Here is a 22862-nt window from a genome sequence, read left to right as displayed (position 1 = left end):
AAACATTGTTATAAATATAACTATAAAACAGGACACGAATGCCAACACTATTTCCTGAAAGGACTCCCATCCTTAATTCAGGTTAGGCATGTACTGTGTGCCCTGATTTCCTTTTATAGCATTTGTCATACTGTATTGTCATCTCCCGTTTAAACTTTCTAGTTCTCTCACTAAGCAACTGTCACTTACCTACCCCTCCTCTCTCCAGGTTTCTTACTGACAATATATATATATTTTATATATCGGTATACTACTATATGTATACTACTGTAGTATATATACAAGTATCATAGCAAAGCAAGGTTGAGGGAAACGACTAGGAGAAGAAAAATTGTGCTTATTTATTCAGATGGGAGAGGAGCATGAATAAATAGATAATGTCTCACACATGCATGAGAAAATAAAATTAAGTATGGTAAAACTAAAAATTAGTAGAAATAAAAGTATAACACATATCTTCTGTTTACTAGAGAAAATAAAAAACAATGAAAACATAGTAGGCCAAAGAGCAAAAGAGAGGAAACAAGCAAAATAGCAAGAAAATATAAAAATATTAATATAAAACAAGATAACAAAAGCTAGTCATTCATGTACTTTCCTTCCACTAAGGAGAGGACAACAAAGACATAGTCACTGCCTCCTCACCCAGGAAGTTTTCTTTGTGATTTGGGTCTAAAACTGAGTATTGGGCAAGGGTGGGGGTGGGAAGCAGTTGCGAGCAATAATTTTTGGGAAATATTTATGATCAAATACATAGTGGAAATATCAGGTTCAGTAACCAAGAAATTGATCCTTTATCTCCAAATTAAAAATATCTAGATTAAAATAAAATACCAAGACAAAGAATAAAATACCTACCATACCTCTAGAAGAGTTATGCCTCACTTCATTGTGGGCGAAGAGTATATCTCCCTAATATGCCATAGCACTCCTTGAGTTCTAGACTGCTACTTCTGAGAGATGCAGAAGACATAAATCCAGCTGATCCAAACTAGGACAAATTAGGTAACTTCTCATTTTTCTAATGCAGTAAAATTAAAACAAACACATACCTTTCAGTGTTATGTGATGATCTGTCTGTTGCCTACCACCCATCTCTTTCTAGCCTGTCAGTAAGTAGGGCTCTCAAAAGTCATGCTGGGCTTCCCTGGTGGCACAGTGGTTGAGAATCCACCTGCCAATGCAAGGGACGTGGGTTCGAGCCCTGGTCTGGGAGGATCCCACATGCCATGGAGCAACTAGGCCCGTGAGCCACAACTACTGAGCCTGTGCATCTGGAGCTTGTGCTCTGCAACAAGAGAGGCCGCAACAGTGAGAGGCCCACGCACCGCGATGAAGAGTGGCCCCCGCTCGCCACAACTAGGGAAAGCCCTCACACAGAAACGAAGACCCAACACAGCCAAAAATTAATTAATTAAAGATGAGCACACAAAGAAAGGCACCCCAGGTTTTACTCAGCATCATGAAAATGGGGACACCAAGCCAACAGGAGTATATACCAGAAGAAGGAGTTAATTAAAAAAAAAAAAAGAAAAAAAAAGTCATGCTAAACTAAATAGAATGGAGTAGACAGAGTGAACTTCACATAGCAGAAAGTCAACTTGAAGATGAACCCTCTAATACAAAATCCTTTTTGTGATATGAAAAGGTTAGTCAGCTCTACACTCAACAGGACCCTCACTTTTGGTCACATCAGTTCTATTATAATTAACCTTCTTTACCCAAAATGGGAAACTACTGTTTTGGAACCTGATAGCTTTTAAGTTGCAAGGGCCGCTAGACAACAAGGAACAAATTCAGTAAGACTGGGGCTAGGTTATTTGGGTCAATATCAGACAGCTGAGATTGAGAACAAGGTTTCTTAAGAAAAGTAGGTGGGGCTTCCCTGGTGGCGCAGTGGTTGAGAGTCCGCTTGCCGATACAGGGGATACGGGTTAGTGCCCCAGTCCGGGAAGATCCCACATGCCACAGAGCGGCTGGGCCCATGAGCCATGGCTGCTGAGCCTGCGCGTCCGGAGCCTGTGCTCGGCAATGGGAGAAGCCACAACAGTGAGAGGCCCGCGTACCGCAAAAAAAAAAAAAAAAAAGAAAAAGAAAAGTAGGCGTTCAGAGGCACCTGGTAGAGAGGCTGGGAGCAGATGCATCATACATTTTTTTCTTTCAATAAACCCAATGTGTGCATATATCTAAAGGATGAAGGAGTTTCTGAACAGAACAATTACAAACACTTTTTCACTGTTTATCATATGACAAGTAGTATGCTAAGCACTCTGCATGGATTAGCTTATTTAATCATGACAACAAGCATATGCGGTAGCTACTGTTATTATGTGTATTTTACAAGTGAAGAAATTGAAGCACAGAAAGGTTATGAACTTGTTCAGAGTTATGCTGCTAAGTTTATGTAGGTGAATGCCAGGTTAGCTTTGGCTCTGAGGCTAGTGGGGGAATGATTTCGTGGGAATGCCTAAAACAACTAAGTTGAAAAAATATATGGTGTAAGAGTGAGTGTCTGAGTGTGTGTTTGTAGGTACGTGTATGACGTTTTTTTGGTCCTCTCCAATGTTTGATCAAGTTATATGCTTTATACAGTTGTTCCCTTTGAACCTTGTGAAGAAAGGTTAGGGGATTTGTCTTCATGGAATGTTAACTGTGTTCATGTGAATACTAAAATTATATAGTCAAATTATCCACCTAAGACTGCAGCGTTAAGTAGATTACAGTGCTAAGATAGATAGATTCTGTGTTCAACATGAAGGATCTATAAGAAGATATTTCCAGCATATAGTTACAGAAAGCTTCCCTCTAATGTATTCCACCAAATTATTTGTCTGCTCTAATAAATAGCAAGTTTCAGTATATTATTATGCTCCTAATTTTAGGGAACTAATTTCTACTGATTCTTCAAATTAATTTAGGTTTGTTAAAACTCTGAACACTAGCTGATTAGATTCAGACTATCTCAAGAAGCCAGTGAAATAAAAAGATTATATTTCTAGGGCTCAGAAATCTGTTCTAATTTATATATATATAGCACATGACTGGGGCCTCCTGTCTTGTTCTTCTATTCCAAAAGGTGGAGCAAGCAGCATGGTCCCAAACACCTACAAATTCTGAATGTTTTTCCTCTTGGGAAGAGCAGGGCCAGCTGAAGGAAAGGAAGAACTTTTCCTACCCCAAATAGGCTGACTCATATTAAGACATATCTCAAGATATATTCATATATATTGCCCACTTAAATATATTTACAAAAAAGGGGGTAAATAACTCATAGATCAGAATTGAAAAGAAACTGTATACCTTTATAATCCAATATCCTCATTTCATAGTTAACAGAACTGAGTCTAAGAAACATAAATGACATAAATGTTTCCTATGTTTCCTATTAAAAATACATTTTATATAATTGTATCATTATGGATGTGCCATTTTCTGATTTTTTAAAAATTACTTTGTTGTACATTTTACATGTATTATTCCCCTCACATGCACTAACACAGTCCACAGTTTTGTGATTTTAGTTACAATATTCAATTTTGATTAACACACAACAGTTTAACTCCTCAACTGTTAGATATTTATACTGTTTCTCATTTTTCTTTATTAAAAATATTGATGGTGCAGCTACAAATATCTTATGTATAACAGTACTTCTCTTTTACCCCCTTTGTATAATTTTATGAAAATAAAGAGTATTTTTAGTTCAAAAGTAGTGGTCATTTTATGATCTTCATTGTATACTGCTAAATTCCTCTCCAAAAAGACTGGCAATTTACTCAATTACGTCTAAGCCTACATCTCCAAAAATCCTAGTCTTCTCTTGTAACTGGTAGTGAGTTTCCATATGCTCTCAATCTCTATAATTCTGGGAAAATGTGATAATGGTTCCTAATTACTAGTTATGAATTTCTAGATAATGCTATTAAAACTGAATTCGATTTTATTTAAGATATTTACATCTATGTTTATAAATGAGATTCCTCTCATGTCGCTTTTTTAGGTGCTCACTTTAGCACACATTTTAGGATCAAATTTATCTCACATAATAAACTAAGGAAACGCCTAGTTTGTTTTCCCGTCTGTCAAGCCCTTCTTCAATTCCTCCACACTGCAATCAGAACAACCTTTTAAAAACTCAAGTCTCACAGACCTACTAGAGAATAGACTTGAGGATACGGGGAGGGGGAAGGGTAAGCTGGGACAAAGTGAGAGAGTGGCATGGACATATATGCAGTACCAAACATAAAATAGATAGCTAGTGGGAAGCAGCCGCATAGCACAGGGAGATCAGCTCGGTGCTTTGTGACCACTTATAGGGGTGGGATAGGGAGGGTGGGAGGGAGGGAGACACAGAGGGAAGAGATATGGGGACATATGTATATGTATAGCTGATTCACTTTGTTATAAAGCAGAAACTAACACACCATTGTAAAGCAATTATACTCCAATAAAGATGTTTAAAACAAAACTCAAGTCTCATTATATCCCTTTCTTGACATCTTTAATGGTCTCCCATTACTTTTATGATACAGTCCAAAAATCCTAACTTGGTCTATACAGTTCTGGAATATCTGGCCATGTACGTCTCATTCTCTCCTACTTTGGGGTCTTCAAATGCATGCACCTTGGGACTGCCACTCCCTCTCCCAGCTAAATTTTATGGAGCTACTCTTAAATGTCACTGAAGTCCACCACTAATTTAGAGCTCCCTCACTATCCAGCTCACCTTATTCAAAATTACTTATTGAATGTCTGATCCCTCTGGTAAACTGCAGAAAACTCTATAAGAGCAAAGACCCTTTTTTCGGGTGAGCAGTAAGCAGGCATTCTTTACCTCAGGAGTTTGAGAACTTGATACCGTATATACTGTCTCCCTATTAGTGTATAAACCAAAGATAAGGACCAGTTCTTATGTATCTCTTCCACCCAAAGTTTAGCACAGCATCTTACACTCAATTAAGAGTTCAATGGATTTATATCAACATGTAATACAAAGAGCAAACTTAGTAAAGTCTGTGTCTGGCAAATACTCCTTAATATTATAACATAAAACATTATAAATATGTTTATACGATAGAATATAATTAGAAGAGGCAATCACATCACAAAAACATAGCCATATGGACTTCTAGAGTCCATTGTTGAAAATTCATCAGAGGGCTTCCCTGGTGGCGCAGTGGTTGAGAGTCCGCCTGCTGATGCAAGAGACACGGGTTCGTGCCCCGGTCCAGGAAGATCCCACATGCCGCGGAGCGGCTGGGCCCAGGAGCCATGGCTGCTGAGCCTGCGTGTCCGGAGCCTGTGCTCCGCAACGGGAGAGGTCACAGCAGTGAGAGGCCCATGTACCGCAAAAAGAAAAAAAAAAAGAAAATTCATCAGAAATGCTGAGTTAAAATAGTTGACTCATTGGAAAGACTTATAAAATTGAATAAGTTAAGCCCTTTAAATACTTTGAAGTGAAGAAATCTCCTCAGCAGAGACTTCAAAGAAGGAAAACCCAGCAAAGATCACAACACCTAAATAATTTCTGCTGTTTCCACTTGCTTTATTATGTCCAAATAATCCTAAAGTCTCCAGGAAATGCCCATGTGTCCACTGGCATATGCCCAACCAGAACTATCAACCCCAAACACTACCTCCTTCCCACGACAGTGGATCATCTCTTTAAACATCTCATCCTTGGATTCTCATGTTTTATGGCATTATTAACTTTCAAAATCAATTCTCATTTATTGTAGATACACTGAAAGCCTAAACAAAGAGATCTAAAAAGGTAAAAGAGGGACAGCTATGGAATAAATAAGTAATGGGATGGCTATGGAACAGGTAAGTAACAAGGAACACATTAAAGTAAAACAATGTTTCTAACTGATCAACTTCTGCTACCAAAAGCACAACTGTACAGTGAGAATAACAGTAGTATCCACCTCACAGAGGTATTATAAGAAATAAATGAGTTAATGCACATGAAATGCTTAGTGTCTGGCACTATTATCATGTTATTTTTTTATTTCTCATCAGGCAGCTAGAATTTATAAAGTAAGTTAAGTAAATAAAAACCTGGACCAGCATTCTGGGCCAAGAAGAGACCTCCTAGTTTATTCATGGCTGACAATAGCCTCTATATATGTACATTTTTAGGGAAGTTCCTGATATCCCAACATTATTACTTTCCCCATCCTAATAGGCAGGAAGTTCTTCATAACATCTAAAACTATTTTAGTTAAAAATTTTTGTCTACTTCTTTTATTTTTTATTAGTAGGAAAAGAAAGGTGGTTTCTGTCATTTAAATGAAAATGATGACTTTAAATGTATAAGGGAAGTAAGTAAATCAAATTGCTTTTATTGTCATTAGAAAAAAATAATTTCTACTAACAAAAAGATGGCAAATCTGATAGAAAGAAAAGTAATAAAAAACCTTAGGAAATAAGTCACCTCAAGCAGAATCATGGAAAATCAAAGAATAACCTTACATTATAGACTGAATGTTTTGTGTCTCCCTGTCAATTCATCCTAACCCCTGATGTGATGGTACTGGGAAACGGGGCCTTTGGAAAATAATTAGGTCATGATGGTCGAGGACTCATTAAATGGGATTAGTGCCCTTATAGGCAACTCCCTCATTCCTTCTGCCATGTGAGGACATACCAAGAAGACGACCATCTATGAACTAGGAAGCAGGCTCTCACCAGACACCAAATCTGCCAATGCCTTGATACTGGACTTCCCAGCCTTCAGAACTGTAAGAAATAAATGTTTGGGAACTCTACCTAAGGCACTGTGGTAACCTAAATGGGAGGGAAGTCCAAAAGGAAGGGGATATCTGTATGTGCGTGGCTGATTCATTTTGTTGTGCAGTGGAGGCTAACACAACACTGTAAAGCAACCACACTACAATAAAAATTAATAATACAAAAAGACATTATGTTAGCCTTATTAAGAAACTGAAACTTGATTTTAAGTGCAACGGAAAACCACTGGAGGATTCTGATCAAGAAAGTGACATAAAATGTTTTTAAAAAAGGAGAGAGAAAATTGGTCATAAATTAGATATAAACAAAGGAAAAAACACTTGAAGTTCATTTTTTAAAAATACAAGTAATTTGTGTTTTAAGACTGCAGAACCTATTGTACAATAATCCAATCTACTAAAGTTGTCACTAAAAACAGGTTGAAATAATTTCGATTTGAAGTTAGATGAATTGCACTGATTAAGCTCTTACTAGTACAAATATATTACAATCCAGGAGGGCCCTGAGTGAGAACAAGCAATTGGCATCAACCTAAGGAAAATACCTCTTACTCAAGAAATTTAATACCAATTGAAAGTACTTACAAGATATGTACTGGTAAGAAAACAACTGAGATAAATTTGAAAGCGCTCAACTAGCCTGTTTTGAGCACTGACTGACTTTGGACAAGTTGCTTAATCTCTGTATGCTGTTTCCTATAAGAGGAGACATACTAACAGCCTGTAGAGGAGTCAATGTATATAAAGTACTCAAAAGAGTATTTGGCACAAAGCAAGTGCTCAATAAGTATTAGCTGCTGCAATTTAAAAAAAAAAAAGAAAGAAAGAAATTGTTGTTTAAGTGATCCATCTGTGATATTTTTGTTATGGCAGCCCTAACAGACGGAGACTCCCTCTGACCAAGAGGTGATGTTGCTTTCTACAGCAAAACAAAACTGCCCTGAAGTTTTCCTGCTTTCATTTTTCTCTACTTCTGTGATTGATTCTAAATGGCCACCTAATGATTTTTATAGGAGAAAAGAGGGACAAAAAGCAGGTAGATGGGAAAGAGAAGTTGGAAGGAGGAGAAGATGATTTGGCTACTATAAGGGATTCATTTGGCCCCCAGCATTTGGTGCCAACTTGATGATAATCTTCTAATCTCTTCAGAAACTTTGCCTTCAAGTGAACCTCTCGTTATATACCCCTCACTAAAATGTGGAGTTATTGAAAATTAGTCTGAACATGCATCCTTACATTTTTGGTTCCTGCCTAGTTCCTTTTGCTTTCTGTCTCTATGAATTTGGCTACTTTGGACATTTCATATAAATGGAATCATACACTTTGTGACCTATTGCATCTGACTTCTTTCATTTAGCATAATGTTTTCAAAGCCCCTCCATGTTGTACCAGTATCAGTACTTCATTCCTTTTCATGGCCGAATAATATTCCACTGTATATATAATACATTTTGTTTATCCATTCATCAGTTGATGCGCACTTGGGTTGTTTGCCCTTTTGGCTATGGTGATATTGCTGCTATGCATAATCAGTACAAGTTTTTGTTTAAACACCTGTTTTCAATTATTTTGGGTATGTACTCAGGAATGGAATTGCTGGGTCATATGGTAATTCTTTTTAACTTTCTGAGGAACCACCAAACTGTTTTCCACAGAGGTAGCACCATTTTACATTCCCACCAGCAATGTACCAGGTTCTAATTTCTCTATATCCTCACCAACATTTGTTATTTTCCATTTTATTGATTAAAGTTATCCAGTGGGTACAGAGTAACATTGCATTGTGGTTTTTAATTTACATTTCCCTAATGGTTAATGATGTTGAGCATCTTCTCAGGTGCTTATTGGTCATTTGCATACCTTCTTTGGAGAAATATCTATTTAAATCCTTTGCCCATTCTAAAATTGGGTTGTTTTTTTATTGTTAAGTTGTAAATTCTTTGATATATTCTGGATACTAGTCCCTTAGCAGATATATGATTTGCAAATAATATCTTCCATTGTATAGGTTATCTTTTACTTTCTTGATAGTGTCTTTTGAAACAAAAAAGTTTTAATTCTGATGAAGTCTAATTTATCTATTTTTCTTTTGTTGCTTGTTTCTTTGATATCATATTTAACTATGGTGCTTCTTTTTTTTTTTTTTTCTTTGAGGTACATGGGCCTCTCACTGTTGTGGCCTCTCAGTGGCTATGGCTCACGGGCCCAGCCGCTCTGCGGCATGTGGGATCTTCCCAGACCGGGGCATGAACCCGTGTCCCCTACCTCGGCAGGTGGACTCTCAACCACTGTGCCACCAGGGAAGACCTGGTGCTTCTTTTGATAGCTAAAATATGTCAATGTTGGCTTTAATTTTTATTGTATTAATCATTATAATTATCAACTTACTACCATATGCCAGGCATTTTATGTGTGCTCTTTCAGTTCCTTCTCGCCCCCCCTCTTGCTCTTACTCTCATTCTCCCTCTCTCTGACCTAGTTGGTATTGGGCCATTTTCTAGAGAAAAAAAAATAGTTCAAAAGGGGAATTTTCTCAAAGTCATTCAGTAGGGTATGATAGAGGCAAGATTCAAATCCAGCTTTGTCTAATTGTAAAGACCCTACTCTTTTTTCTCTACTGCACTGCATTTCATTATTAAATAGCATAATATAAAGTTTTTGATTTTGGCAATAAAAGAGGGAATGCATGTTGTATTAGTTTTCTATTGCCTCCATAATAGAGTGCCACAAGTTTAGTGGTCTAAGCAACACAAATTTATTATCTTATAGTTCTATAGGTCAGAAGTACAACATGGGTTTCCACCAACAAAAATCAAGGTGTTGGCTGGGCTGCATTCCTTTCTGGAGCCTCGAGGGGAGGACTGGGTTCCTTGCCCATTTAGGTTGTTGACAGAATTCAGTTTCTTGTGGTTATAGGACTGAGATCCCCATTTCCTTGCTGGCTGTCAGCTATTCCTAGTCATTCCTAGCCTCTGGAGGCCACCTGTACTCTTTTGCTCATGGCCTCATTCTTCTACCTTCTAAACCAACAAGGTTAGTCAAATCCCTCTCACACTTTGAATTTCTCTGTTTTCTTCCATCTTGTCTCTCCCTTCTGCTTTTCAGGACTCACAGGATTAGATGCGACTCACCCAGATAATTTCAGGATAATCTGCTCAAGCTCCTTAACATCACAACATCTGTGAAATCTCTTTTGTCCTAAAGGTAGCATGGACAGGTCACAGGGATTAATATGTGGACATCTTTGGGGGAACAGGGCATTTATTCTGCTGTACACACACACACACACACCCTTATATTTTTTCCTCAGCTAGGTAAATATACAGAGTAAGGAGAACAGAGAACTAACAGAACTGATAGAACAGAAGACTGGTAGAGCCCTTGAAGTACGATATTACGGGATAGGCAGAAGAAAAGAAACCCACCCACTCCCACCCCTGCAAAAAAGAGCCTAAGAAGAAGCAGTTGAAGAGGTAGATCCAGAGGTATCTTAAAGATTCTTGTGTGAAGTTTTGCCTGCTCTTGACTTACTGATTTCCTCTTTTAACTTGGAAACAATTCTCTCAAAGCTCTTTTGCCCAGTCTTTTACCTCCTAATCCAGCCATCATTAATAGCGCTGATTCTTGGGCAGTGACCAGACAAATTTCAATTCTGCACATAATATCCTGAAATATCTCAGAACACTGAGCCAATGAATTGCTAAATTGGCTGAACATTCAGAGACCTCTTTTCCAGGAACATCTTGCTCCAGGCAATAGAATAATAGATCATGCTAGAACTCCCTAAAGCAAGGTAGCTGTGGAAAGCTGCAATACCTTGATGGCAGATTCCACTGCTGGCAAGTAAGATCCTGACCTCAGGTTTTCAAGAGGAGAAACTAAGCAGGGAATCTCCTGGTGTCAATACTTTTCCCCCCCAACTGAGTCAATAAGTTCTATGAGATACAGACTTGTGGAGTGATAAGTATTAATTTAACTAAAAGATTTCAGTGGATCCTGTGTTATAAGCTGAGGATCATCAGTGACAGTAAAGCCAAAAAGCTTCCTATTAAATACATGCTATCTTCTAAAATTGAAATATAGGCATATAGGAATTCTAAGCAAGTACATATGAGAAGTTAAGGAAGAAACCATCTTGAAGAGGATAAGTTTAAAGCTAGTAAGGATGAACCAAAATCAGAGGACACAAGAAATCAAACAGAATATGAAGATTAACCTAATCTTTTCATTTTACATTGGGGAAATTAAAATACAAGCAAGCGACTTTTCCAAAATAACCTAGTTGCTGGCAACACCACAGATATCCTGACTTCCCCTTCAATATTCTACATCCTGGGATGGTCCATAGTGGGTGGCTCTACTATCAGTTGCTAAATGGATTCTTTTCTCACTTTATTCTGGGACCTCAGTGAGGACGACAAAAATGTGGGTGAAGCACTGCCACTCACAATGCTTTAACACTGTGAGCAATTCTAGCCTCGCTCTACTGGAAACTCAGTTTTATGACCTCTGAGGCTAAACAACATCTTTTCAAATGTATTAGGGGATGACTTAGGAAAACCAATGAACTCTAGGTCACTCCCAGGGGCCAGCATGCCTAGAAGACCAGGAGACAGTACACAACTCAAAACTCAGTAGCTCTGCATAAGAGATTTTGAGGTGTGTGTATGAATGTAAAAGTACCACTAGGTTCTGGGGAACGAAAGTGGGAAAGAGGAAGTAGAAAAAAAGGTGAATGGTTTCACCTCTGCCACCTCTGATTTTTGCCAAGATTTTTTTAGTTCTATTACCTCATAAAAAGCGGGAGCCACAATAAAGAAATCTCTGAGACTTATGCTCCCCAGCACACTACAGGATACAACTAACATAAAACCACAGCTATTTTCTTCTGTTCCAGACTGGGAAATTAAAAAAAACCAAAAAACCCACATTTTAAGGAGTCAGTTGGTCTATCTAGGCCACCCAACCCTAGCATCTATGCAATTAGCCAGTCACAGATTTAACAATTAAATCCTGTGATCCCTGTCCAGGCAACTTGCTACTTAAGGATAGTGAGCTGTTGACAGTTGCCTTTTGTAAAAGAAGTGGGAGATTTCAGCAGGCTAGATCCTCCACAGATCATCCTCCTTTCTCTGGGTTTTTGTGGGCCTAAAGCTCTCCAGACACCAACAACTGTATTGATTAAGGAGATGAAGAAAAAGGACACGAAGAAAGCCACAAAGGGACTAAATAGCTTTGAATATCTTATTTCAGATTTCTCTGCCACTTCTCAGGATGAGCTACTGAATTTATAGATTCTAATTGTAGGTTACACAGTTAAAATATCTCTTGCTGTTGTTGTTATACAAAATACTGTATTTGGACTACCACAATGCCTCTCTCTCCTTGGTATATTCACACTCACTATCCAGGGTGTCACATTCACCTGGTATCCTTTGATTTCCCAAACTCTCCATACCTCATCATATTCTACTGTACTCTGCTGGAAAAAGAGGTTACTCTGCCCCTGCATAACATTAAAAGTCCTCTGTAAAAGTCACAACACGCTTTTGCAATCAGGAGTCAATTTTCCATCTACCCAAACACTGCTCCCCAACATGTTCTGTTGACTTACTTTGACCATTTTTAAGTGACTTCTGCATTTCTTGATAAGCTGGGTTGCCTTAAGTCTCACTCCCAACTTGTGATCAGAAACTGTGGCACCTGGCTCACACTTTACCTCCCCAGACTTACTATCATCATCATCACCAACATCTGGGTAATATGTGATTAGAGAGAGGCATTTATCAGCAGGTATCTATCAATCTGTATTATGAAGCAAAGAAATCCACAACCAAGAACACTTTTAGGAAATATCCTTTTTCTACTTCATTGAAAGGTATAGAGTCCAATATGTACAACAAACTTTTAAACCGCTGATTAAAAACTTTCTGAAATCCCTACTTTTAATGGTGTATATCAGGTTGCTTTGTAGAACAATTCATGTCTTGAAGGCTATTAACCTGTAAATACTTAAAACTAAGGCAAACATGTAGAGATTACATTTTTTTCCTTCAACAATACTTCCTGAAGGCCTACCATATGCTAGGCATTGTTCTAGGCACTAAGAATAAAGTTGTTCACAAAATGGGCAAAATCTCTACCCCCACGAAATCATTTTCTAGTGGAGGGGAAACAAATTACATAAGATATGTAAGATATATAATATACTAGAAGATAATAAATTGTTCAGAGAAAAATGAAGCAGGGAAAAGGATAGAGTTTTGCTTTGGTTTTGGTTTGGTGGTGGGGTGGCAGGGGTAGTGGGAGAGTGAAATTACAACCTTAAATAGGAAAGGCCTCTAGAAAAGGTGAACTTTAAATGACTTGAATAAAGACTTGAGGAAGATAAAGGAGCAAGCACTACAGGTATCTGGAAAAGGGCCTTCTAGGAAGAGTCGATATCAAGTGCAAAGGCCTTGAGATGGGCCTGTACCTGGCATATTTGAGAAACAATAAGGAGGCTATCAGAGCAAGAGCAGAGTGAGGAGAAAAGAAGTAAGAGATGAGGTCAGACAGTTAAGTGGTATGTGTGTGTGCCTGAAAATTCTACAGTATCTTGTAGGTCACTAAAAGGACTTAGGCTTTTACTTAGAGTGAAATGGGAAGCCATTGTGAGGTTGCGGACAGAGGACTGATGTGATCTGACTTCTGTTTTAACTGTTTCATGCTGGTTGCCATATTGAGATCAGTCTATAGAAGGGCAAAGTCACAACCATGGAGACTAGTTAAGAAGCCACTGCAAGAATACAATGAGAAATAATTATTACTTGAATCATGAGAAAAGAAATGATAGTTATAAATGGCTGGTTTCTGGATATATTTTGAAGGGAGGGAAAACACGGCTTGCTGACAGACTGGATGTGGGATGTGAGAGAAAGAAAGGAGTCAAGGATGACTTCAAGATTTCTATTCCTAGAAGCAAGACCAGAATTGCCATTAGTTGAGGTGAAGAAGACTGCAGAAGGAACAGGCAGAAACTTAGTTTTAGAACATTTTAAATTATAATAGGATATAACACATTAAGAGTTTTTTTTTAATTATTTATACAGGATGAAGATAAGTATATTTCTGGCATGGAGAATAAGGCCATGTTACATTTTCAACACATTAATCACTTTCATTCAAAATTCCTAACTGCCTCAGCAGGAATTATTTGTAAACTAGAAGTCATTCTAAAAAAGATTTCAACATCTTGAATTGGTTTCAGAGTTTGGACTGACATTCTGGCCTAATTTTGGAGCTCAGTTAGGTGGGATACATGCATCTCAGACAGATACAACAAGGATGAAATTCTGGATGAACCCTAAGGGTGCACATGCATTACGAAAAATGGCCCCCATCTGGGCATAGACATAGAAAGGGAACACCTGATACTTGAACCCAGGTGCTCACCAGGGTTGGAAGAATATGACCAAGTGTTTCATCTGAGAAGTTATCTCCTGTTGAAGCAGTGAGAATAATTTACCTGGTGAGGAGCTATTTTCCTTTTCAGCATGAACCGTCTAGCTGCACGGTGCTGTTCCTACGTAGGCTTCACCTCAAGACTCTCACTATAGAATGTCCTCCCTATGCTAGGGTACAGGGACTACCAGCTAAGTTCCCTTTCCCCATATTTGGTCCTTCCTTTCCTCAGGGTTGTGACCTCTGCCCTTCATTTAACAAGATTAAAGTGAAAATGAAGAGCATGGTGTGGGAGGAAAATAATGAACACTATTTAAGGGAGTTTGAGTACAAATATTATTCAGAAATTCAATCTAATTCCATTTACTTCTGAAATGACACAAAACAATATTAAGTCAATGCATTCAGAAAGCAGTTATGAAAGCATAATACCTAATAGGAGCTATGTTACCCACTGGAGGAGGGGGAATTTGAGGATAAATGAAACAGGGATCCTGCCCTTGGTGAACTCAGAATCTAATGGGGAAGGCAGATGATTAAACAAGTAATTACAAAGGAATTAGTAATGAAGGGACATATAAAATGTCAGGGATCCAAAGGGGGAACAATTAAATCTGTCTGAGGAGGTTGGGAAGAATTTATAAAGGAGATGACATTTGAGCCAAACAGTTTAGGAAGGGAAGGAGTTTGTCACTTTATCAAGGGAGAGCACTCTGTGACAGGCAGAGGGGGCCTAAAGCTTGTCCAGTTTTTGGATCAGGGAGGTATAAAGAGTGGTCCTGGTAGAGATTACAGGCGGAAAAATGACAGGAAAAGGAGATGAGAGAGACAAGCTGGGACCAGACTTGCTTTGCTAGGAGTTTGTCCTTTGTTCACTGGGCAACGGAGAGCTCTCAGGCTAAGCAGGTAAATGACATAATCATAATTGTGTTTTTAAAAATCAGTAGGTAGCAGAATGAAAGAAAAGAAATAAAAGATTCTCAATGGTAGTAGCATAAGACAGATCAAGAGAAGAAGTAAGAATAAAATAGTTTCATACTTAATAGAAAGAACCATGAACATACCCACTTCCATTCGCCTTCCCCATTCCCCAAGCTTATCATTACCTCCTCCAATGAAATTAACTGTCTTCTTTCACTATCATTTCATCAAGCAGACAGGGAAAGAAAAGAGGTTCACATAGATAGATAGATGTAGGAAGGCAGCATTCCAGAGAAAACACATGTAAAGCCACCTTCTCTCTTTTAATGATTTCTATCAGAGGTTATAAGGGAAGGAAAAATTAAGAGCATCATATGGAACTCTAATCACACTTGGATTTAGAACAGGGAAGCACACACACTATAAATGCTGTATTGACAAATGATTAGCAGTATACACTCTAAAAAGAACGATACGTCTCCCCTTGACTCATAACACACATTCACTTTCAGTGATGTTGCTAATTTACTATTGCCTGAGATAGTCCTTTTTCATATAGCCTTGGTGTACCAGTAGCTTCTGAGAACCACTTTCTCCCTATTGTCTCTCCAACTCTCTTATGGTGCCAAGTCACAGAATACTACAGACTATACTAGCAGTAGCTTTTAAGGCAGCCAAAACATTGCTGTAGAGAACCTGCTACTTGTCTTCATCAGGCCCAAAGCGTCAGAACTCTGGGAAGAATTTGGGAGGCCTCTTCCTGATTGATGTTTAGCTTAGGTGAACACCCACACCTCAATCTTCAGATTAAGTCTCTAGAGCATACATTTTTAGTATACTCTGGAAAATAGAGACCTCACACCTTAGCTCTTCTAGCCAATAGCAGGCTAATTTGCTCTTCCTATAGTAACACTGGAGACAAACAATGGTTTGAACATTTTTTATTATTAGCAGGGAATTAAATTTCACACACAATTTTAGAGACACCATGAAGAGTGAATCTCAAATGTTTTGGTCACAGAATGCTTTTATAAAACTAAATAAACAAAAGAAACAAAATCAGCTCCTACTGACCCATTAACCAGAAAGGCAAGAATCATCACTTCTAATGGCTCAGCAATGCCTCCCTCTTTCAAACTCATGCAATGCTTGCACAATACTTAATTTGTCACTTAAACATATGCTACATTTTACTAGTAGTTAACTTTTATAAATATCAGTCTTGTATTTCTTACTAGATTGTAATAAGCTAAAGTTAAACTAGAGATGCATCAAATAAGATTGCAAAAACCCTATCACAGGACAGGGCAATGAGAATTGAAAACCAGACATTGATAAATTCATGCCCTTACTGATGTTCACGGGCTACTCAATTTTTTTTAATGTGCAGCAAAAAAAAGACATGGAATAAAAAAATAAAGGTACCCTCTTATACCTATCGTATTAACCAAACACTTAAAATTTATAATTTATAGACTCAATGTTGGTGAGGCTGCTGTAAAACTAGTGCACGAATACACTGCTAGGTGTACTTTAAGTTGGTATAATAACCCTTTGTTATAGGAACCAACAATACATTTAAAAGCCATAAAAATGTTTTTATAACTCTTACATAAAGAAATTGCCTTAAGGAAAAATTCAGATTAAAAAAAGGCTATAAGTATGAACACATATATTATAATTTAAATATAAAAAGAAAACATTAGAAATAACTTGTAAGTTCAAAAATAATAATGGCTAATTAAATGATGGGATATAAAACTGATGTACCATTCATAATAAAAACTCTAAGCAAATTAAGAATTAAAAGAAACTTCCTCAACTGATGAAGAGCATAAAAAACTTACACCTATTATTATATTTAATGGTGTAAGACCGAATACTTTCCCATTAAGATCAGGAGTAAGCAAGGATATCTGCTCTCAGCACTTCTATTTAACATTGTACTGGAGGTCCTGGTGCAACAAGGCAAGAAACAGAAGGCATCTACATTGGAAAGGCAGAAGTAAAACTGTCTTTATTCACAGATGTCATAACTGTCTACCTAGAAAATCCCAAAGAATGTATAAAATACTACTAGATCTAATAAATGAGTTCAGAAAGTTTGAGATTCAAGATCAACATACAAAAACCAATTGTGTTTCTATACACTAGCAATGAACAATTAAAAACGGACATAAAAACAACAGCATTTAAAATGCACATGAAATACTGTGATTAATTCTAACAAAATATTTGCTGAAGATTAATTCTAACAAAATATTTGCAAAATTTGCTGAAAAACTACAAAGCACTGATAAAAGAAATCTAAGACATAAATAAATGGAGAGATAGACTATGTACATGGATTAGAAGACTCAATATTGTCAGAATGTCAATTCTCTCCAAAGTGATCTATGAATTTGATAAAATCCTAGTCAAAATTCCATCAAGGTTTTTTTGTAGGAATTGACAAGCTGATTCTAAAATATATATGTAAAGGACCTAGAGTAAATAAACAATTTTGAAAAAGAAAAAACAGTTAGAGGACTCATACCATAGTACCTGCTTTCAAGACTTAATATAAAAGTAACATCAAGACACAGCAAAAGGATAGACACACAGATCAACGGAACAAAGTATAGAGTCTAGAAATAGAACAATACATATATAGTCAGTTGATTTTTGATAAAGGTGTCAAAGCAAATCAATAAAAATACGTAATCTTTTTAACAAATGGTGCTGGAACAACTATACATTCTATATAAAAATATGAACCTTGGGGCTTCCCTGGTGGCGCAGTGGTTGGGAGCCCGCCTGCCGATGCAGGGGACACGGGTTCGCGCCCCAGTCTGGGAGGATCCCGCATGCCGCGGAGCGGCTGGGCCCGTGGGCCATGGCTGCTGGGCCTGCGCGTCCGGAGCCTGTGATCTACAGCGGGAGGGGCCACAACAGAGAGAGGCCCGCGTACCGCAAAAAGAAAAAAAAAAAAAAAAAAAACCTTGACCATATTGTACATTATATTGAAAAATTAACTCAAAATGTGTCAACAGAGATGAAATGTAAAAAACCCTAACACTGTATATAACAGTCCTAGAAGAAAAATAGGAGATAATCTTTGTGACTTTGGGTTAGGCAAAAATTTCTTAACATAGGATACATGGAGCAGGAGCAATGAAAGAAAAAAATGATGTCACTGAGAACTGTATTTTATTAAGATAAAACACTCAAACTTTTAAAAACTATTAAGAAAATTAAAAGCTACAGACTAGGGGGAAAATGTTGCCAAACACATATCTAATAATGAACTGTTAATCACAATATATAAAAATCTTTTACAACTCAATAACAATTATTTTTAAAGCTGGATGAAAGATTTGAACAAACACTTCACAAAAGAAGAGATACAGATGTCAAATAAGCACAAAAAATAATGTTCAGCATCAACATTCATTACATGAATGCAAATTAAAACCACCACAAGGTACTACAACATACCTACTAAAATGGTAAAAATGAAAAGAAAATTGACAACACCAAATATTAGCAAGGGTGCAGAGCAACTGCAACTCTCATATATCGCTGGTGAAAATGTAAAGTGGTAAAGCCACTTTGAAAACAGTTTGATAGTTTCTTATAAAGTTAAAAATATACTTACCATATGACTCAGTAATCCCACTCCTAAGTACTCTAGAGAAATGAAAACATATGTCCACATAAAAACCTTTACACAAATCTTTATTGTGGCTTTTTTTTCTTGATATCCCCAAACTGGGAACAATCCAAATATTCGTCGACTGGTGAATGAGTCAACAAATTATCCCCATAATGGAATATTATTCTGCAATAAAAATGAAGAAACTACTAATATATGCAACAATATGAATGAATCTCAAAAGCATCATGCTAAGTGAAAGAGGCCAAAATGAAGAGTATGGTTCCATTTATATGTATTATTCCATTTAAACGACAAAACTGTAGCATCAGAGATCAGAACAGTCATTGCCAGGAGCTAGGAGTAGGAAGAGGAGACTCACTGCAAAGAGGCATAAAGGAATTTTCCGAGTAATGGAAACATTCTGCATGTTGATTTGGGTGGTAGTTACACAACTGCACAAGTTTGTAAAAATTTACAGAGCTGTATATCTAAGAAGGATGAATTTTACTATATGTTAATTATGCCTCAACAAACAAATAAAAGACACTCACACCAAGTGTTGAAGAGAATGTGGAACAACTGGAACCCTCATTCACTGCTGACAGGTATGGAAAATGGTACAACCACTTTGGAAAATCGTTTGACATTAAAAAAAAAAAGTTAAATGTATACTTCAACAATTCCACTCCTAGTATTACTCAAGAGAAATAAAAACATATCAATATATCTACACAAGCACTTGTACATGAATGTTCATTAGCCTTATTCATAATAGTGTGAAATTGGAAACAACAAAATGTTCATAAATATAGCAGGTGAATGACCAAATAAAGTATGATATATCCATATAGAGAATATCACTCATCAATGAAAAGGAGTGAACTATTGATACATCCAATACCATGGATGATTCTTTTTTTTGACCTGTATATGTTCATTTATTTATTTATTTATTTATTTATTTATTTATTTATTTATTTATTTATTTTCTTATTAGTCATCCATTTTATACACATCAGGGTATACATGTCAATCCCAAACTCCCAGTTCATCACACCCCCACCCCCACCCCTTGCCGCTTTCTCCCCTCAGTGTCCATGTTTTTTCTCTACTTCTATGTCTCAATTTCTGCTCTGCAAACTGGTTCATCTGTACTATTTTCCAGGTTCCATATATATATGTGTTAATATACGATATTTGTTTTTCTCTTTCTGACTTACTTCACTCTGTATGACAGTCTCTAGATGTATCCATGTCTCTACAAATGACCTAATTTCGTTCCTTTTTATGGCTGAGTAATATTCCATTGTATATGTGTACCACATCTTCTTTATCCATTCGTCTGTCGATGGGCATTTAGGTTGCTTCCATGACCTGGCTATTGTAAATACTGCTGCAATGAACATTGGGGTACATGTGTCTTTTTGAATTATGGTTTTCTTAGGGTATATGCCCAGTAGTGGGATTGCTGGCTCACATGGTAATTCTATTTTTAGTTCCTTAAGGAACCTACCTACTGTTCTCCATAGTGGCTGTATCAATTTACATTCCCACCAACAGTGCAAGAGGGTTCCCTTTTCTCCACACCCTCTCTGGCATTGGTCATCTGTAGATTTTCTGATGATGCCTATTCTAACCAGTGAGAGGTGGTACCTCGTAGTTTTGACTTGCATTTCTCTAATAATTAGTGATGTTGAGCAGCTTTTCATGTGCTTCTTGGCCATCTGTATGTCTTCTTTGGAGAAATGTCTATTTAGGTCTTCTGCCCATTTTTGGATTGGGTTGTTTGTTTCTGTAATATTGAGCTGCATGAGCTGTTTATATATTTTGGAGATTAATCCTTTGTCTGTTGATTCACTTGCAAATATTTTCTCCCATTCTGAGGGTTGTCTTTTCATCTTGTTTATGATTTCCTTTGCTGTGCAAAAGCTTTTAAGTTTCATTAGGTCTCATTTGTTTATTTTTGTTTTTATTTCCATTACTCCAGGAGGTGGATCAAAAAAGATCTTGCGGTGATTTATGTCAAAGAGTGTTATTCCTCTGTCGTCCTCTAAGAGTTTTATAGTGTCTGGTCTTACATTTAGGTCTCGAATCCATTTTAAGTTTATTTTTGTGTATGGTGTTAGGGAGTGTTCTAATTTCATTCTTTTACATGAAAGCTGTCCAGTTTTCCCAACACCACTTATTGAAGAGACTGTCTTTTCTCCATTGTATATCCTTGCCTCCTTTGTCATAGATTAGTTGACCATAGGTGTGTGGGTTTATCTCTGGGCTTTCTATCCTGTTCCATTGATCTGTATTTCTGTTTTTGTGTCAGTACTATATTGTCTTGATTACTACAGCTTTGTAGTACAGTCTGAAGTCAGGGAGTCTGATTCCTCCAGCTCCGTTTTTTTCCCTCAAGATTGCTTTGGCTATTCGGGGTCTTTTGTGTCTCCATACAAATTTTAAGATTTTTTGTTCTAGTTCTGTAAAAAATGCCATTGGTAATTTGATAGGGATTGCGTTGAATCTGTCCATGGATGAATCTTAAAACATTATGCTGTATGAAATTCCCTTTCTGGAATTTTACATAAATTCGAGAACTGGATGTATCAATAGTTTATTCTTTTTATTGATGAGTGATATTTCTTTATATGGGTATAGCATAATTTATTTAGTCATTCACCTGTTATATTTATGAACGGAAACATTTCTTAGGCTATAAAAATAAAGATTTTATAGCTTATAAGACTTATAATCCTGGAGTAAGCATTAAATATTTACTGGAATTTGCAGGTACAGGAGTCCCATTTTCCTGATGTTTAAGGAGTTGAGACAAAGAAGGGAGACACTATAAGTTTAATAGGCCAAAAAAGAGTTTTCTTTCTCCGTCCTTAAGGGGTCTGGAAAACTGCTTACACAGCAATTAGAAGAGACTCCAAACAGCTCTCTGCTAACCTACTGGGAACAGATCCTAAATCCTTGGATTGATTGGGATCTTGCCTATATAACTAGTCACCAGAGCCAGTTTTTCTTTTCCACTGGATATTCTTAGCAAATGTTACAGTGTAAAAGATCAAAAGGCAGTATCAGAAGCTATTCTAAGAAAGCGAGCTGTCCTTTGACACCAATGCTATCCAGAAGGGCTTCAAGCCCAAGTTTAATTTCATTTCATGTGTAAGAATCCCTTAGTCACATCTTAAAATGCCATATCATCTCTCTCTCTCTCTCTCCATATTTGCAAAGAGTTATTTTGCTCCTGAAATGAAGAAAGATCAAGAACGAAATAATCCTGGCTAATCAAGGAGGGACTACTTTAAGAGATAAGCATCCCATTGATATAGCTGTGTGATTGTGTATGAAACTGGTTCCTTTGCAACTTCCTGCTTGCTGATAGGTGTCCTACAGAAAGACTCCTTCCTGCGTATGGCTGCCTCAGAATCAGTCTTTCTGGATTGTCCCTTTGCCTCTTCAACTCACTCACTCTGGCTTGCTTCCCACTGTAGTTCTTTCTTTCACTTGGTTCCTGTTCCATCTTTGCTTGCCCCCTTGGGACTTGACACTTTAGTTCTTTTGGTTCCCTATCTTTACTGATGCTGTCTGGTTCCCCTTTCATTGTTTGTTCTACCTCATTTCTTTACTGGTTTCTGAACTTGCCTAGTAGGAGGGTTTTAACCTTCAGATCAGGGTTCTGGACACTCTTTTTGTTCCTTGTTCCCCAGGCGCCTATGCTTGTAATGGTGGCTCCCAGATAGCTAATTCTCTTACAGCTATGGGGGGCTCCTTTCTTGGCAAACTGAAATATGCCCCAATTCCCTAAATCTAGCCTTTTGTTGTCACTCTCTGCTGCCCTCCAGCGGCTATCAGTAGGATACACTTGTCAGAAATTAGTTCCAAGGCCTGGCTCTACTGTCCCTTCTTTGGCCTATGAGCATCCTCTACTAGGACACTAGACAGTGTAGTTAATGCAGATGAGATTTGTGTTCAGAACCCATTAGGCTTTAACTCAGCCAGCACTACCACAACAGCCTCTGATTCCACTGCTACTCCCAGGGAAATTCATTGGTGATTTTCCTGTCCTTTCTCTTGAAGATGTGATTATCTGAGAAATTCACAAATTCCAGCTT

The 22862-nt window shown here is 37.4% G+C and overlaps 1 protein-coding gene across 3 annotated transcripts in view; it reads right to left on the bottom strand.

Annotated features, from left to right (window-relative positions):
• EXOC6B (exocyst complex component 6B) overlaps window positions 1-22862 on the bottom strand; it is a 722789-nt gene that overhangs the window by 136566 nt on the left and 563361 nt on the right. The window contains exon 21 of one of the 3 annotated variants that reach the window (XM_081253933.1): window positions 18753-18785. The exons of the other annotated variants lie outside the window; for them this stretch is intronic. Within the exon in view, the coding sequence (XP_081110059.1) occupies window positions 18777-18785 (9 nt within the window). The 3' untranslated portion in view covers window positions 18753-18776. Of the gene's footprint in view, window positions 1-18752; window positions 18786-22862 lie in introns of those variants that run through there. 3 annotated transcript variants of the gene reach the window in all.

Source organism: Mesoplodon bidens, assembly GCF_964165515.1.
Source record: "Mesoplodon bidens genome assembly, chromosome: 14".
Taxonomy (NCBI): domain Eukaryota; kingdom Metazoa; phylum Chordata; class Mammalia; order Artiodactyla; family Ziphiidae; genus Mesoplodon; species Mesoplodon bidens.
The sequence above is the reverse complement of the archived record's forward strand: the minus strand, read 5'-3'. Positions and strand labels throughout refer to the sequence as shown.